The following is an 18,325-nucleotide window of genomic DNA, read 5'->3' as shown; positions in this document are numbered from 1 at the left end:
TCGAACCGAACAACGAGTAGCTCGTCAAACGTTTGATTCGCTTGTAGCCCTAAGTTTTGGTCAGCATTAATGCAACATCCTAAGCTATGGCCATTTTAAGTTCAGCAAGTATTAAAAGCATCGTACTACAACAATAACAGTTGGTAGGCTCCTAAGCACAAAGCTGACAATTTTTTCTTTTAAATATTAAATATTATTAATCCTATTAGCTCATACAACAACAACAACAACACTTTGTCTCACTAAGTGAAGTGGGCTACATGAATTTTTTTCTTCATTGTGTCATGTTAAAAATCAATTTCTTGTTTAAATATAATAAAGAAGGATCATTTCTAATATTTTATGACCAAGTCTTTTTAGATGTATCTCTATCTTTCTTAACATAAATCAAATCCAATACCTCTATTTTCTAACCAGGTCATCGGAAGGCTGACATTTTATATGACCAAACCATCTAAGAAGACTCTCTAATCTTATCTTCTATTAGCACTACTCCAACCTTTTCACAAATCCTATGAGCTCATGATGTGATAAATTTATTTTGTTGATAATAAATATATAATTAAAGGTGTAATTTTTTTAATTAATAGGAATTTTATTATATATATAGATGGTTTTTAATTAATCCATTTTAATATATATATATATATATATATATATATATATATAAGTTTGGATGTTCTCCAACAAGTTATGTATTTATGAGTTTTTAGTCATTTGATGCACCTCATAAGGCACAAATCTAGCATAAGTTTGGCCCCTTATTTAAATTTTCGATCAAGATTTATAAGGTTCTTATGGATGATCTGATTCATGATTATTATTAAAAATCTTTTAATCAAGTTTAGTAAACATCTCCTTTGATTGATTATATCATGATCCATGATAATCTAAGATGATAGAACCATGCAAGTTTTGATCGAGTCTCCAACAAAAAGATTTAAATTAACGATCGTATATTAGCTTTTGTCATTATTTAAATTAGTGATACTAAATTAAGTATTATAGTGTCTACAAACCAGCATTAATTAGAAGTTCTTTTTCAAGACTGAGATGGATAATTAATCAATGGGGCATGCATGTATAAAATATCTCAAACAATCTAATAAGGTATTCTTTGATCAGTGAAATCTTTCTATATAGCTTATTTATGATCTAGTATATATTCTAAAAAACAACCTAAAATCATTCATATATGTATTAAAAGCGTTGAATGAAAAAATTTTAAAGCCCGCACACCCTCTCCCTTCTTATTTGATTGTAGTAGTGGGATGCATGTAAAATCGATTTTTTCATGTTTTTATGGTTCAAATGAGTTGAAATATATGAATGATTAAGTGCGAATGAAGATAGATAATCACTATCTAAGAAAATCATTTGTAATGAATCCTAAGTTGATAAGCACCAACCTTTAAAAAATGTAGTATGAATGAATATTGAGTTTAGTAGGCATAAATCTTCAAATTAATACTAAATTTTATTCTAGGTAATTTAGGCTTCACCATTAACAACAATGTTCTTATACTAACGTTGACAAAAGAGTACCATTATGCTCTTCGTACCATTGCAGACTATCTTTTGAACAAAGACATGCTTATTAATGTGTATGTGAAAAATGCGAGGATTGATAAATGAGTTTTTTTTTTCTTAAACATGTGTATTCATTCTTAAATTTTGTTATGAGCTAGAACATTTATAGTAGTAGATAATGATTTGATATATTAGCTTTGTACGAAAATCTATTACTAGCATAAAGATGGTTTTAAGGGACATAATGTTTTACACGAAAAATTAGGAAATAAAAAATGCCTGAGGTCTACTTTAAATGAAATGATTTAGTTAGTGTTGGTTATAAATGATGCCATTCCTCATCATGGGATAATGTGATGTAGATTGTAGTTGACATATATTATTCATGATGGAATAAATGGTGAAAGTTTTGGTGGGAATGATGATGAGTAAACAACACAATGATGAAACAAGCAAGAAAGTAAAAGCAATAGAAAAGTAAACGACATTGGGATTTAACGTGAAAAAAAATTCAAAATAAGGAAAGGACAATGGAGCCACACCAAGAAATTCATCATGAAAATTGGGAGAAATAAGTACAGATATCTCTTCTCTCTCACTGTCTCCTAACTACTTCTCTTCTCACATGCACCGCTCTCAATGTCTACATACATAAAATACAAGAGTAAGTCAAGTAAAATAACCCCAATCGATGCAACCCTTCAGAAAAACGAGAAAGAAAACTGTCCAGTCTGTCTCGCAAAGCCAGTTTATTGCGTTTTGCAATGCTCAAGCCTTATTATTGCACCACTTCAACATTGTATCTATACCGCTGCGACGCTATGCTCTCCGAGACAACATAACAAAATGATTGATCAACACAATCATATTCCATACATAAAAAGTTTGAGGAGTCTCGAGACATTGGAGTTTTTTTTAAGAGATTAATTATGGTATATATAGTCATTTTTCTTTGATAAGAGGAGGCTAAAGACCAAAAAGTTTAATATAATATTGGGGTTGAAATTGGGAATTAGAGTTAATGTCATCATTGTGCATTGACTTTATTAGTGATGTCGTGCATTGGTGTGTTGTGAATATTATTAATCATTTTTGTCCTAAAAATTAATATATTAGAGAAAGTACTTTATCCAAAAAAAAAAAAAATCATTTTTGCTCTAATTTTATCACTTGAGCATGCTTGCCCATCCCACCATCCGAATTACTCTCACTTCTTAGTTCGCAACCGCGTTTGAGAACTCCTCTTCCCAATTGCATTCGACATTACCACCTTCGTTTTCGCAGCCCTCTCACAACCTTCTTCTTCGTAGTTACAGCCCTTGTCTTCGCGGCCTTCTCCCTGCCTCCATCTTCGAATTTTTGCAGATGCAGCCTTCGGCCTTAAGCTGGTTTGAAGAGGTCGCCATTCTCGCAGGCCGCATGTTTTATCTTCGCAGAATCGTAATCGCTGCCTTCAGTACTTGTTCTCGTATTGAAGGCAACTTTTATCTAGGGATTATTTTGATGTTTTGGCACCTCCCTAGTCCCTACTACTCCACTTGCTCTATTTTTTGCTTCTATTTTTTTCTTATCTGCATATGGAAAAATTTCTAATGAACCGTTTGTTCACTCTTAGGGTCTGTTTTGCAACAAGTGGGATATAACTTTAATTGGATTTGGTAAATCTCGAGGGTAATAAATCCTGAAAAATTATTTGGTATGATAAATATTAAATCCTCTTAAATCCTAAAAAAATTAGTTGGTAATATATTTTAGAATTTATGACATTTAAGGATTTAAATGTGAAGAAGATAATTATAAATTTAAGATAATTGCATACAACATAAAAATACAACTTAAATTCATATAATATAATTGAAAAATCAATAAAGAGCACATGCCAAACTAATATTGATTAGTTAATTATTTTTTTGAAAATATAAATGATTTCAATGATACTTATAATAATGATTTAATTAATTAATTAAAGATTAAACTAATCTAATTACAATTATCCTACTAATAGGTATAATAACCAATAAATTACAAATATAAATTAAACTAATTTAATGATAATTATACTACTAATTATTCAATTAAATTAAATTAGATTATTTAATTATACTACTAAAAATACTACTAATTATTTAATTAATCTAATTAATTATTAATATGTAAATTATGTTATATGATTTGTAAATTATTAATGATAATTATACAACTAATTATTCAATTTAACTAATATAATGATTATTTTTAAAGAAGTTTGTATAAACTACTACTATCATCAACTCGAGAACATCGAGAACAATGGTGAGGATGATATAACCAAATTAGATCGCGTTTGAGCTGTTGGAGCCATGTCGTTTAGATCAATGGTTTGGATGACATCAAACAGACGATGGAGATGACGAAGCCTCTCCCACAGTTCTAATGATAGATAGAGTGACATTATCTGAGCCCTTGTTTATAAAACATGGGATATCAACAACTTGGATCATTTCTTTTCCAAGCATTAGGGTTGAGAAACCCTAGTCACTCAATCAAATGGGCTAAAATTTGAAACAGAGCCCGCTCAAGAATAGATCAAGAGTAGGGTGGTTTTTATATAGCTTAATATGTAGCGTATAAAAGTTATTTAAATAGTTAGATGCCAATGAGGAGTTTGATAAATACCTTAATAGAAAGCTTTCTCATAGGCTGTTTGTGGATATTCTTGGCCCTTGAATCTTCTAGCACAAGTTTGCTGAAGGGTCAAGGGCTGAGGAAATTTTGATTGCAAATGAATTGAGTAGGACCGAAATGGCCTTGAATTGTCGGAATCTGTCCGTCGGCGACATTTGATTGGTGGATTTTTACTAATTATAATATTATTTATTAAATTACTTGCTATATGTTAATCTAATAAGTATTGGATATCTAATTATATTAATAAGTATATAATTAATAAGTTAATTATTAATATTTTTAATTATATTACTTTTTTTTTTTTGGACATTTAGGCCATTTAAGGCAAACTCACACACACAACGCAAATACATAAACTCGAATCCTGAACCTCTTAGTTGGAACTCAACCAATAAGTCAAGGAGAGTTGTGTAATTATATTACTTAAGTTAATCAATAATAACTTAGCGGCGTGTAGGGTTTGCCTTACATCTTCTCTTTTCGTCGTTGCTGTTCGGCTTCGTTGCTGCAGATTGCACGAGTCATTGCTTCGGCTCCTTCGTTGCTGTTCGACTTCTCTCCTTCGACGACTTTCCCTTCTTGTCGGATCGGAAGTTACCACATTTTGATCGGAAGCAACGGGAGCTCGCTGGCTGAAGGTAACTTTCTGTCTTTCTCCCTTTCGATCGCTTCTTCGACCAAAATTCCGTAAATCCGCCGAGCTAGAGGATTTAGTAAATCCGGGATTTACGGAAAAAAGAGGGAAACGGAGGGTTTATTCCGCCGTGAGATTTACGGGGCGATCAAATCCCGTTTGGCAGGATTTGGCATAAATCCTGCTCAAATCTTGCATATTCCGTTGTGGTTAATTTGTTGATTGAAAGTTCCTAATTATAAGTTCAATTCATCATTTTAGGTTGGAAGTAGCAACATTATAAATTTCAAACTACTATTTTGTTAAGATAATTTTAATGTGTTTGATTGTAAGTTTATTTTAGAACATTTTGTGTGGAACTGAAATTCTTATATTTATCAGGTTCTTATAAATTATTGTTGATTTTTAACTACAACCAAGCAAAGCTTGAGAGCTAGGAATTTTCATCATATTGTGAAGTATGTTTTCGGTTTACAAAACAACCAAAAATGCCCTTATTCCGAATGCAGTCTTATCAGAATTTGGTATCACTGGTGCTTAAAGTATCTATTATAACAATGCAAGTGAAGGGGAAAAAGATGTTTGAGAAGTTTGGTTATATTTTTGCTGTTTGGTTACAAGTAGGATTTGGTTATATAGGGAGAATTGTGAGAGTATTACATGTTGAATATAAAATAGTGAAAAGAAATTTAGGTACTTTAGGCATGCACAATAAAGATTACAACATGCATCAATAAGGCATGCACATAAAGATCTTCCAGACATAATCAAATTTCTTCTTATTGCATATCACTAAAAATTACAAACACAGGTAGGCATAAAGGTTTTCAATAATCATTACTGCCTCTAAAAAAACCATTCTCTAATAATCATGCAAAATATAACAAAGCTAAGTAACCCAAAAACATTCTCGGATATACCATCAAACTTTTAGCAAGAGACAAAAAATCTTGCTATTATTGCATTGATGATTAGGGAATTAGGTGCAACAACATAGCTTCAAGAGTAATGAGCAAGCACAAGGAATGATGGTTGAAATGGAGAAATGCATTGGGCCTGTTGTGTGATAGAAAAGTACCCCTCAAACTTAAGAGAGTCATCTTAGATGGTTTGGGTCACATAAAACGTCGGCCATCCGATGACCCGATTGGGAGAGTAGATGTATTAGATTTGACTTATGTTAAGAAAGTTGAGGTAGATCTAAAAAGACTTGGTTAGAAAGTATTATAAATAATAGATTTTATTAGATTTAAATGTGATATTGACTCTTAAAAGGACACAATAGAAAAAAATGATTCATGTAGCCGACTCTAAATAGTGCGATTAAGGCTTGATATTGTTGTTATATTCATAATTCTAAGATTTTAACTAACCTAATAACTTTCAAATAAGTATATTCTTATTAGGAATTGGAGTAAATATGCTATCATTTTTTAAGTGGTTAGAAACCTATACCAAAATTTAATTAGGTGGGCAAAGCCAATGGATATATATTGTTGGCATAAGACCAACAACGACATCAACAAGCCTTTGTCCCACTAGGTCGGCTACATGAATCCTTTTTCTCCATTGTGGGCATAAGACCAAATACATATATTAATTCTACATTGGATATAGAGAAATTCATTAGTGCTACGTCTGCTGAGATTGATGCCCGAGGCTTTTAGTTTTAAATTTAAGTATACCACTTAAGTAAAGGCTCTCTAGAAAACATACTTTGTCTTCTCAACACTCGGCTCGATTAGGTATTGCAAGCTTCAATTTATTTTGCGTTTTTATAAATCCAATCCATACAAAAAAGATAAACCGAACCAAAATTCTAGAGGACTCATATAGCCGACCCCACGTTGTGGGTTTAAGGTTTGATGTTGTTGTTGTTGTAGTATTCTTAATTCTAAGATTTTAGCTGACCTATTAACCTTCAAATAAGTATATTCTTGTTAGGAATTGGATTAAATATGCTCTCTCTTTTTGAAAGGTTAGAAATCTATACCATACTTTAATTAGGTGGGCACAAGCCAATGCATATATATTGTGGGCATAAGACCAAATACATATATTAAATCTATATTGGATATGGAGAAATTCATTATAGCTACGTCTGTTGAGATTGATATCTGAGACTTTTTTTGTTTTAAATCTGAGTATACTGCTTGAGCAAAGGCCCTTTAGTAAATATATTGTCTTTTCAACACTCTTATGACTTGATTAGGTCTTGCAAGCTTCAATTTATTTTGCATTTTTATAAATCTAGTCTTTCAAGAAAATAAAAGTGTTGACACAAAAAAAGTTGAACAAGTTAGATGAACTAAAATTTTGCATTTCCTCTCCCCCCCCCCCTAAGTGTTGACACAAAAAAAGTTGAACAAGTTAGATGAACTGAAATTTTGCATTTCCTCTTCCCCCCCAATACACACACCCAAAAAAAAGTAAAAATGTCGCTTTAGATTGTTTTATTACCAAGGAATGACATTTTTCTTTATTCGTGCTTGTTTTTACAATTTTATTCATCATAGGGAACTTAAAGTTAAAGGTTCAAATTATTACTTAATGATTCCTTAGTTATCTCTTTCCATTCTTCTTCTTGTGTATTAACCTGTCCTTTTTAATTGGCACAACTTTCATTAGTGCATGCGAGGGTGGTGGTTTGCATCGCATGCTTACACAGGATCTCGTTTGTGCTCGTTTATGCGAGCTCATTTGTTGAATATTGGACCCCTTGTAGAACAAAATGATTGTGTTTATAACTTCCCATATTTACTTAGGTTGCAGCCCAAACATGCACGCTTGGATTGGATGCCACCCATATTTGCATCTTTGGTGGGATGCAAACCATGCATGATTTCTAGGGTTAGATACATCAATTTTTTTCCTGATCAAATAAGTCCCTTCAATGTTGATGGTTTTATTATCATGCTTTGTGCTCTCTTTAGCTTTAAAGGTCAAAAAAAGGCCTCCTGAGCCAAGAAGAAATTTAAAATTAACATTTCGTTGGTTAGTTAGGTAAGGGATCTCACATGAGATTGAGATTGTGTGATTTCACATGTGATATATGATAGGAAGTGATGCAGAATTTGTGAAATATCTTGGCTGAATTTACAATTTCAGTAAAATAGAAATCGGTAACAAGTAAACGAAGAAGAAGAACATTCAAGAATACATTTTATTGGATTATATATGAAAGAAAAGACAAACAAGATGGTTACGCCAGCCCAGGAGGGGCCGGCTGGACCGGTCCAACCAGGACCGGTCTGGTTCTACACCCGGCGGCCCAGAAGCCAAGCGGAACCAGGAAGAGGGGGGGCGGAAGCTTTGGTGGGCCCATGCATGAGTTAAACACATTGTTTGGAGAGAAATTTTGAATTAGAAGGGTTTTTAGGGAATTTGTATCCCTCCTTTAGCTCTAATTAGAGAGTAATGATAGAAATAGGTTTTGATCTTGAATTTGAATTGGATTGGAGATCTAGAGTTCTTGTCTTTTGGGCTCTTGACGTTGCCGGAGATTTGGAGACTTGATCTTCCTCTCAAATTGAAGAACAATTATATCGTTGTTATTTTATTTCATTCTCTAGTGGAATACAAGTCTTGCATTGAGTTTTCTCTCATATTTCCCTGGATTTGTGCTGTGTTTTTCTGCTGTAAACAGCATTTTGCTGCTGTGGACAGCAGTATTTCCGCTGTTTGATCACCGATTTGGGTTGGGGTTGCTTGCGAACTCAAGTATTACCTTAGGGTTACTTGCGAACTCAAGTATTTCCTATCAAATTGGTATCAGAGCATCGATTTGGGACCGTCGGCGGTTGAAATCCTGAAATTTCAACGGAAATTTTTTTTATCGGAAGAAGATCTTTGTGATTCTTGGGAAGATAGATGGCTGGAAAGAATGTAGAAGTACCGGAAGGCGAGATCGGTTAACTAAAATCAGATTTGAAGGATTTTTTTTTTTATTTTCAAAACCAAATCACCTCCAATATTGAAAGAATAGAAGGAAAATTCACAGTGATGGAAAAGATGTTGAAGAAACTGCTGGAGTTGAAGACCAATCCTACGACGTCGGAAGCAAGAGAGACCACCGGAGGCCATGGCGTAGGAGGAAAACCGAACCCGTTTAGGGGTAGGAGAAATCCGGAAGTGGAGATCATTGAGGGAGAGGACGACATGCCACCTCTAGAGCCACTCTTTGGAGAGGAGATGAGTTTGAGAAATGACCGGAGGGGGGACTGATTTCGCCAGGAGAAGGTAAGAATTTCATCGCCGAGGCGCTGATTTTGAAGGGAGAAGAAGTGAATACGATGAAGGGTTCGGGATTTATCATCGGAGGGAAGATCATGACAGTTGACGAGCACCTCCTTTTCGAGGAATGGGAGGTTATGGAGGATTCAATGGACACGTGGGAGACTCATGGGTGAGGAAGCTGAAGATGCCTGCCTTTGAGGGTGAAGACGGCCATGGCTGGATCTACAAGGTGGAGCGTTACTTTGCTGTTATCGGGTTAACATAGGAAGAGAAGCTAACAGCAGCGGGATTGTGTTTGGAAGGAAAAGCCTTGGCATGGTATCAGTGGCGTGACAGGAGGGAGCCCATCCGGAGCTGGAGAGATGTCAAAGATTGCTTATTAGAGCGTTTTTGAGCCGATGGGGGAGGAGACTTACACGAACAATTCTTTTCCCTGACTCAGGAAGGGACTGTGGCAGATTACCGGGACAAGTTTGTGTATTTGGCTAGCAGATTGTATCATATTTCAAAGTCAGCCCTAGAAGGGAACTTCATGAAGGGGCTTAAACCTGAGATACGAATAACAATCAGGGTGTTGGAGCAGAGGAACTTAGGGAAGACTATGGAGCTGTCGCAGTTGGTGGAAGATCAAAAGAAATCATAAAGAGGAGCTCGAGGGAACTATTCAGGGGGATCATACAAGATGACTTTCACTTTCTTACCATCAAAAGGGGCAGCGACAGGGAGTCTGAAGGAAGCGCCAAATGAGAAAATTGGAGGGGGAAATGTGGGACAATTCAAAAAGCTGACATAGAAGGAGATGCAGGATAAGAGGCAAAGGGGTTGTGCTTCAGATGTGATGAGAAGTACATGTCGGGGCATAGGTGCAACCTTGTCTGTGAAGACGAGGAAGACGAGGAGGGAGGTGGGAGTAGATCTGAAGAGGAGGAGAAGTTGCACCTGGATGTGACAGAAGTCTCTCTGAACTCTGTAGTGGGATTCACTCCGAGTCACACTATGAAAATGAAAGGAGAGATAGTTGACTGTGAGGTGGTGGTGTTGATTGACAGTGGGGCAACCCACAATTTCATTTTCACCCAGATCGTTGAGCGGTTAGAGATGAAGTTAGTGGATACAGGAGCCTATGGGGTGATGATGGGCATGGGAAAGGTGGAAATGGGTAGAGGAGTTTGTAGAGGGGTAGTGCTGAAGATTCAGGGGATCCAGGTGAGGGAGGACTTCCTTCCCTTAGAATTGGGGAGTACTGACGTCATCCTAGGGATGAAGTGGCTACAAACATTGGGGGAGACCAAGATCAATTGGGGGACATTGAGGATGTAACTGGTGATAGGAGGAAGAAGGAGGACGATTCAGGGTGATGCTGGGCTGATCAAGGTTGAGATATCTCTCAAATCTATGATCAAATCTATACAGGAGGTGGGAGGTGGATATCTGGTGGAGCTGCAGCGCTTGGAGAGGGTTAGTGTGGGGGATGAGGGAGATATTCCACTAGTAGTGCAACCGCTCATACAGTAGTTCAGGGAAGTGTTCTAGCCACCTTAGGGCTTACCACCACCCAGAGAGCAGGAGTATGCAATCCTTCTGAAGGATGGGGTGTCACCAATTAGTGTTCGACCTTACCGCTACCCCCAGATTCAAAAAGATGAAATCGAGAAGGGTGTTTAGGAAATTTGTATCCCTCCTTTTTAGCCTTAATTAGGGAGTAATGATAGAATTAGGTTTTGATCTTGAATTTGAATTGGATTGGAGATCTAGAGTTCTTGTCTTTTGGGCTCTTGGCGTTGCCTGAGATTTGGAGAGTTGTTCTTCTTCTCAAATTGAAGAACAATTGTATCGTTGTTATATTATTTCATTCTCTAGTGGAATACAAGTTTTGCATTGAGTTTTCTCTCAGATTTCCTTGAATTTGTGCTGTGTTTTTCTGCTGTAAACAGCATTTTGCTGCTGTGGACAGCAGTATTTCCGCTGTTTGATCACCGATTTGGGTTAGGGTTGCTTGCGAACTCAAGTATTACCTTAGGGTTACTTGCGAACTCAAGTATTTCCTATCAAAGACATACCCCTAGCATTAGGAAAATCTCCTACTTAAAGCAAACAATAAACGACAAATACCTAAACAACCCTCCCACAAATTCCCTCTCAAATCTGCCCTATTTCCTCAATTATTTATCTTCCAAATCAGTCCTTCCAAACCCTCCCACAATTTCTTAACTAATCAGCCCTTAAATATGCTCTCTTCAATTAGAAAATATTTCCTAATTAATCCCCACTAAATTAGCCCTCAAATATTCTATATTCAATTATGAAATATCTCATAATTAATTCCCTTTGATTAAGAACCTTTCTAAATAGCTTCCTCTTGATTAGAAAACTTCTTGATTCCCTCCCAATCAAATCAGTTGGTCCATTAATACTCCCCTGCCAAGGTGCTATTTTTTTCTCAAGGTGGAACAAACAAAACTGCTATTGAAGAACTTGACTAATAGCACTGGATTGAAAAATGGACTGACACTGGGTCGAACGATTCTTGCCTCAAGCATCTTCTTGATTAATCTCTCAATCTCTTTGTTCTGGATTTGGGGATGATGGTATAGATGAACACTGATAAGCGGGATTCATTCCTTCAAGATGATAACATACTCGCGTTCCCGCGAATGATTCTACCCTTGAACTTGTTGGAACACCCCTCGATATTATTGTAGTGGTGGTAGAATCATGTTTGATTCTTCTATCTTCTCCCCATTTTTTTCTCCTCCCAAATTGTACATCTCAGCTAAAAGTCCCACTCCTTCACCCTTTCCTCTCCTTGAAAGTTGCTCCAAAGGTGGCATCTCCTCTTCTTCCCCCAACGTTTTCTTCTCTTGATCTTTCACTCTCCTTATCAGATTAGAGTTTTCTCCACTCACTTGGTCTCTGGTAGCCATCTTTCTCATCATCTCCTCCATGATGTTGGACTTCTCATCGATCTTCTCATGGATGGCTGAAAATAGCTTTTTGATATTTGAAATCTTTTCTACACAATGTGATTTCAATTACTCGATGTCCCCTTCCAATACTTCTACTTTTTTTCCAGCCATGGATGCCCCGATCAAACAACGCTGATACCAATTTGATAGGAAGTTGATGCAGAACTTGTGAAATTGCTTGGCTGAATTTACAATTTCAGCAAAATAGAAATCGATAACAAGTAAACGAAAAAGCATAACACACAAGAACACTTTTTATTGGATTATATATAAAAGAAAAGACAAGATACAGTTAGATCTTCAATTGGAGAGGAAGATTGGCTCTTCCAAATCTCTAGACGCCTCTAGAGCCCAAAGCACTCTAAAAATACTACAATTTCAGCAAATAAGACATACCCCTAATCTTAGGAAAATGTCCTACTTAAAGCAACCAATAAATAATAAATACCCAAATAACCCTCCCCCCACTCTCTCCCAAATTTGCCATATTTCCTTATAATTATTTTTCCTCTAAATCAGCCTCCAAATCTGTCCAATTCAATTAGGCAACATGTGCTAATTAATCCCCTCCAAATCAGTCCCCAAATCAGCCTTCAAATTTGCACCCTTCAATTAAAAAATATTTTCTAAGTGATCCCCTCTAAATTAGCCCCCAAATATGCTATCTTCAAATAATGAACATCTCCTAATTAATTCCCTTTGATTAAGAACCTTTCTAAACAGCTCCCTTTTGATTAGGCAACTTATTAATTCCCTCCCAATCAAATCAGCCGGTCAGATCTCCGCGTCTCCTTGAGCAAAGGTTTTGTCCTTCTACACTCGCATTCAAAGTCTTCTAAAGTCTAAATTCTCAATGGGTTTGATTGTATTCATAAAGGCTCCTCCAAGTGCTCTTGCTAAGCTTAGACATTCGTAGGAATTGAGCGTGCCGTCTATGCATCCTACGTCTCGTTGTTAGATTAGGGATTTAATTTGAAAACTACTATTCGGTATTGTTTTATTTTTCTCAATTATCTTGATAGTTCAAATTCGGAGCATGTGATTTCGCCTATGCAATTGATCGCTTCATTTGTCTTAATCGTCGTTTGAAAATTGCTTATAATTTTGTTCTGAAATTATTTTAATTCAATAGTTGTGCAATGCTCAAATGAAACCATATCCATAACATCTAAGTAGTCCTGCATCACCATCACCCAATTTGATAGGAAGTGCATCTAGAGCTTGTGAAATTCCTTTGTTGAATTTACAATTTCAGCAAAACAGAAATCGGTAACAAGTAAGCGAAGAAGAATAACACTCAAGAACATTTTTTATTGGATTATATATGAAATAAAAGACAAGATACATTTGGATCTTCAATTGGAGAGGAAGATTTGGCTCTCCCAAATCTCTTGATGCCGCTAGTGCCCAAAGCACCCTAAAAACATTTACAATTTCAGCAATCAAGACATACCCATAACCCTGTAAAATTTCCTACTTAAAGCAAACAATAAACAACAAATACCCAAACAGCCCTCCCGCTAATTCCCTCGTAAAACTGTCTTATTTCTTTAATTGTTTCCCCTCCAAATCAGCCCCCAAATATGCCCTATTCAATTAGGCAACATCTCCTAATTAATCCCCTTCAAATCAGCCCTAAAATCTGCTCTCTTCAACTAAAAAATATTTCATAATTAATCCCCTCTAAATCAACCCCCAAATATGCTACCTTCAATTAGGAAACTTCTCCTAATTAATTTCCTTTGATTAAGAACCTTTTTATACAACTCCCTTTTGATTATAAAACTTCTTAATTCTCTCCCAATCAAATCAGCTAGTCCATTAATATACTGCGATCTGACATCCAATGTATCTTGTCTACTTCACCAAATTTGTTTTGTAAGTGCTTGATTTACTTTGTATATACTTTGTTGTAAATCAAATAAGTTCCAAGTCACTGCAACTACTTCTATTTCCCTTGTCACGATCAGTCTGCAATAGGAAATGGAATCTTCATGCCCATTGATTGCTGTAGTCTGATTTGGAAGAATGGAACCCATGGATTGCGAAAGTCTGTGCTACAAAATTGTTGCAGATTTAGTTGGAAAAGCTTTAGGTCTGCACATGTGCTGTTCTCAGCTGGCTGTTATTGCCGATCTACTTTATGGCTTACAATATCTATTCTTATAATTCAATTTCTAGACAGAGAAACATGAGTTATGATGTTTTCTTGTTAGATTCCATCGAAATTATGTATATATAGATGACTAACCTGCTCTGATTGATGTGAAGAAATATTCTTCATTTCTCTCCTAATTTATTCATCTGCAAAATTAGTAGCGGAATTGTTACAGGAAAATTAGAGGTTTTGAAAGTTTTATTTGGTATTGTGGATTTGTTTCCCTTCTAAAAGTTCTCACTATATTTTTTTTAAAAATATCAAGTGATCGGTTCATCTACAGTTATCTAGTTTGCAATGTGTAGTCTGATCGCTCTTACGATGACTTAAATCATAGAAATTCATACAAAAACTAATTAGAAATCATCATTAATGGATGATCTTCTGGGATAAATACTAATTAAGTTGAAATGTGATCATTGATTGTTACAATAATTAAATTGTCTGCTTGCAGTGTTTGAGGCATCCTTGGCTATGGCCAACGATTTTTTTTTATATTTCTCCCATTTCGTTTTTTTTTTAATCTAATGATTTCTTGTACTTTTTGTAAAGCAGAATGGTTTCTTTTCTCATACAGTCTTCAATGCAGTGATTTTGGATTTTTGATAAACAAAGATCATGAGGAAGTTAAAGTTTCACGAGAAGAAACTCCTTAAGAAGGTAAATTTCTTAGAATATAAAAGAGAAAGAGGGCATCGAGAAGCTTTTGTTACTCGTCGCTACCAGCTTGTTCAAAGAGATGATTATAAGAAGTAAGCACTCTTCTACTCTATAACTATAATGGGCGAGTTCATAGAATATTTTTCTCATTAAATTACTTTACAGGGTCAGGCTTGGTGCTTTTAAACGTCAAGGCTCAAATGTTCATTTTATTTATTTATTTTTTTACAGTACTCTTTTGTAAACTCATTTCTTTTTAAATTGATCTAGGTATTCAAGTATATGTAACATGGTACAAAAGCTTGTGCACTTTTTGAAGCAGATTGATCCTAGAGATCCATATCGTATTGAGATGACTGAAGCCCTCCTGGAAAAGCTGTAAGCTTGTTCTTAGCAATTATTAGCAATTATAATTTGCTTTCAAATTTGTTAGGATTTCCATATTCTTTGCACTATCACTTTCAATTGCTGAAGTGATACAGGATTCGTTTGAGACGGCTTCCTTACTGCTTCTTAAAGCAGTTTTTTAGTTAAAAAATTAAAATTTTTTACTTGAAAGCTGCTTTAAGAAGCAAAAAAGAAAGCTGTCCCAAATGAAGCCATAATTATCCCATATTGCTGCCTGCTGTCTTTTACTTCTCTTGCTGTTTTTATGCCGAATAATTGTTCTTCTGCTTAGGTTTTTTTTTGTGTTATTCTCTTTAATTTGCTAAGGCTTTTCTTGATAAATGATTTAATAAGAGAGAGTATTCTGGATGGGAGTCATGCCCAGGGCGCAAATGGGAAATCTCACTGGGTCAAGCTGACCAGTAATGATATTACCTTCTCCATCCATTTTAATAAATGCACTTTGGATTTCTTTTGTAAAATACACAGTTTAACTTAAATGAAAACCATGAATGAGTCATGCATCATTTTTCTATTCCTGGCCTCAGTGCATTTGAGAAACAAGTTAATATATTTATAAACTTTATATGGCTATCAATTGGTTTAATAGTTTGTTTTCAGTGGAGATGTCTTCCATTTTCCCACTTGACAACTTTTTGTATCTGTTACAAGCTAGAATGCATATACCTGTGCTAATTTGACTTTGTATATGTGCTACAGCTACAATATGGGTGTGATTTCAACAAAGAAGAGCTTGGTGAAGTGTGAGAAACTATCCGTGAGTTCATTTTGCAGGTGTGGAAATAATCATTATTATGATTCAGTTTTTTTTTTAAATCAGAAATATGATTTTGGAGACCTGCTGCCCAATTCTATTATGGTCTATATGCATAAATAGGCTTCCTTGGCTGAGGAATGCATTGTGGAATGTCTGATCGAGAAACTTATGCCTACCAATGTTTTACGCCTTCCATGATTGTACTTGTTTTTCTCTAGAGGATAGTATTGTGAAATCTTCTTAACATTCCAAGCTTGATTAAAGAAGCCTACCTTGGCATGCGACATGGCTAACAGTTCTAGTTTAGAATCTAATACCTTTCATGTCAACTTGTAGATCTGCCATTTACCCTAAATTCCAGTGTAAAGGTCATCCTTCGTTGGTTCCATTGTTTTTCTTTTTTAAATGCCCATACTTATTCGATAATTCATTCTTTCCCCTTCTCGTTTCCAAAAATGCAGCGTTATAGTCTGCAGATTCCATTTTAATTCTGTAATTAAAAAAAAAATTGAAATACAGATGCTACGTGTGTCTATTATGTGATTTTCTTAATTTTATTTGTCTAGCTTAAGAATGTTTGAAGATATACTTCGATAAAAAAGGTGTTATCCTGAGGATCTCAAGTTCCTGTATTTTACCTGAGTTTTGGTTGCGGAGATCCTTGCAATCTTCTGTGAGATAAAGTTTTATTACTTTTGCTAATTTAATATGTTTAGGCATTTGAGGCTTTTAGATTATATAATTATATATTACTGTTTTTAATTATTCTTGTCATACTTGTTTTTGATTTCTGAGACATGAATTCTTCTCTTCTTCTAGCATGAACTGTTGTTGGACTAGATTTCCTTTACATGGCACTAACTGACACGAAGATGTTCTTGATGCCAGCTTCATTTTATTGTTTTTCCTAGGCCAAGTTTGAACCAGCAAGCAATTTTTTTTGCATATCTTATTTCCATAATTTCAAAATTTGTCCCACCCACTCTAGTAGTGCATATGATCAAAACTAGCCACCATTTTTCATGGTATAACCCAGCAAATTGCATTACATAGTTCAAAAATTTTACTGTATATGTTTTTTTCAGTTGCTTCTAATCCGTTTTGGCCAATTACTGATCCTAAATCTACCTTTTTTTTTGATTCATTAGCCTATTGGCTTCAGGGTGGAAATATCAACTGGAATTTTGGTCGACTTCCGATAGTTTTTTGACCCAGGCTTCACTTTTCAAAATGCTTATGTTTTTTTTCTTTTACATTTAAAAATGCTTGGCTTTTGATGTTATCAACAGTGTTAAACTTCAGTTGCAAAGTATGAGCTTGATGTTGTTGATATAGGCTTCATTTGGAACAGCTTTCTTACCGCTGCTTTTAGAAACAATAAAAAAGCCGTCTCAAACAAAGCCTTAGTGCTCTTTTGACAATAGTTTACATTGTCTAACAATAACCATTCCAGAAAAGCTGAATCTATTTAAGGTGTTAATTGGTTTCATTTACTTCATAAGAATCTCATTTTTTTTCCTGACAAATTATGATGCAGGCGCAGGTTGGCTACTGTTCTGACGTACAACAAGTTTGCAGAAAATCTCAAGGAGGCAGTGACGTACATTGAGCAGGGGCACATTCGAATTGGCCCTGATACAGTAACTGATCCAGCATATCTTGTGACGCGGAACATGGAGGATTTCATCACTTGGGTTGATTCATCTAAGATCAAGAGGAAGGTGATGGAATACAATGACGCATTGGATGATTATGATGCTCTTAATGCATAAATCTGTGTTCTCGCTTCCCATTTTTATTATTTGAGAGGTAAAGCATTGAGCTGTTTTTGACATCATCATCTTTAACAAAAAATGCTATGTTTTAGGTGTTATAAGGTTGGAATTGATCAATTTCTTCACATATGTCGTATGAAGAGTCAATTTAGTCATGTTTGGCTCAGCTGGTTTTGGTTACTTTTACATCCAAATAAAATGTATATTTGCATTTGTGCTAAATTAGTTTCTTCTTTTCATGTAAACTATAATGAGTTTGTTCAACTCTGATTTGAATAAAATTATAAACATTTTAAAATTTCATGATTTCTTTTTTAAAAAATTTAGCATATATAAGCAAAAAAATACTTAGATATTAAGTTAAACATTTTTAAAAAATATAAATAATATTAACCTATACTAATATATATAATTCTAATATTTTTGTAAGGTAATTATGCAATTGAGTATGACAGAATAATTTTTTTTAATCCCCATATCAAATTAAGGTCGTTATGTTTTTAGTTTTTAAAAAAAAGGAGCCAAAAAATATCT

At 35.0% G+C, this 18,325-nt stretch overlaps 1 protein-coding gene across 2 annotated transcripts; it reads left to right on the top strand.

Annotated features, from left to right (window-relative positions):
* The first annotated feature begins 4,670 nt into the window (after positions 1-4,670).
* Positions 4,671-18,036, top strand: LOC110106803 (U3 small nucleolar ribonucleoprotein protein IMP3). Of its 2 annotated transcripts, XM_020836818.2 has the most exons (5): positions 4,671-4,835; positions 14,781-14,943; positions 15,122-15,229; positions 15,959-16,033; positions 17,554-18,036. In XM_020836818.2, the coding sequence occupies exons 2-5, from the start codon at positions 14,810-14,812 to the stop codon at positions 17,786-17,788; spliced, it is 552 nt and encodes a 183-aa protein (XP_020692477.1). In that variant the 5' UTR covers positions 4,671-4,835; positions 14,781-14,809; the 3' UTR covers positions 17,789-18,036. The 2 variants fall into 2 exon arrangements, with proteins under 2 accessions (XP_020692477.1, XP_028557076.1); XM_028701243.1 differs by lacking the exon at positions 4,671-4,835 and having other exon boundaries at positions 14,769-14,943.
* The last annotated feature ends 289 nt before the right edge of the window (positions 18,037-18,325 follow it).

The sequence above is a fragment of the Dendrobium catenatum genome, unplaced genomic scaffold (assembly GCF_001605985.2).
Source record: "Dendrobium catenatum unplaced genomic scaffold, ASM160598v2 fragScaff_scaffold_1656, whole genome shotgun sequence".
NCBI lineage: Eukaryota > Viridiplantae > Streptophyta > Magnoliopsida > Asparagales > Orchidaceae > Dendrobium > Dendrobium catenatum.
The sequence above is the reverse complement of the archived record's forward strand: the minus strand, read 5'-3'. Positions and strand labels throughout refer to the sequence as shown.

What these genes read in the sequence shown, in the direction of transcription:
- LOC110106803 (XM_020836818.2), top strand. Translation starts at nt 14,810, where the DNA reads ATGAGGAAGTTAAAGTTTCACGAGAAGAAACTCCTTAAGAAGGTAAAT. An exon ending in CAAAGAGATGATTATAAGAA is followed by an intron (nt 14,944 to 15,121) that starts GTAAGCACTCTT and finishes AAATTGATCTAG; the next exon opens with GTATTCAAGTATATGTAACA. An exon ending in TCCGTGAGTTCATTTTGCAG is followed by an intron (nt 16,034 to 17,553) that starts GTGTGGAAATAA and finishes ATTATGATGCAG; the next exon opens with GCGCAGGTTGGCTACTGTTC.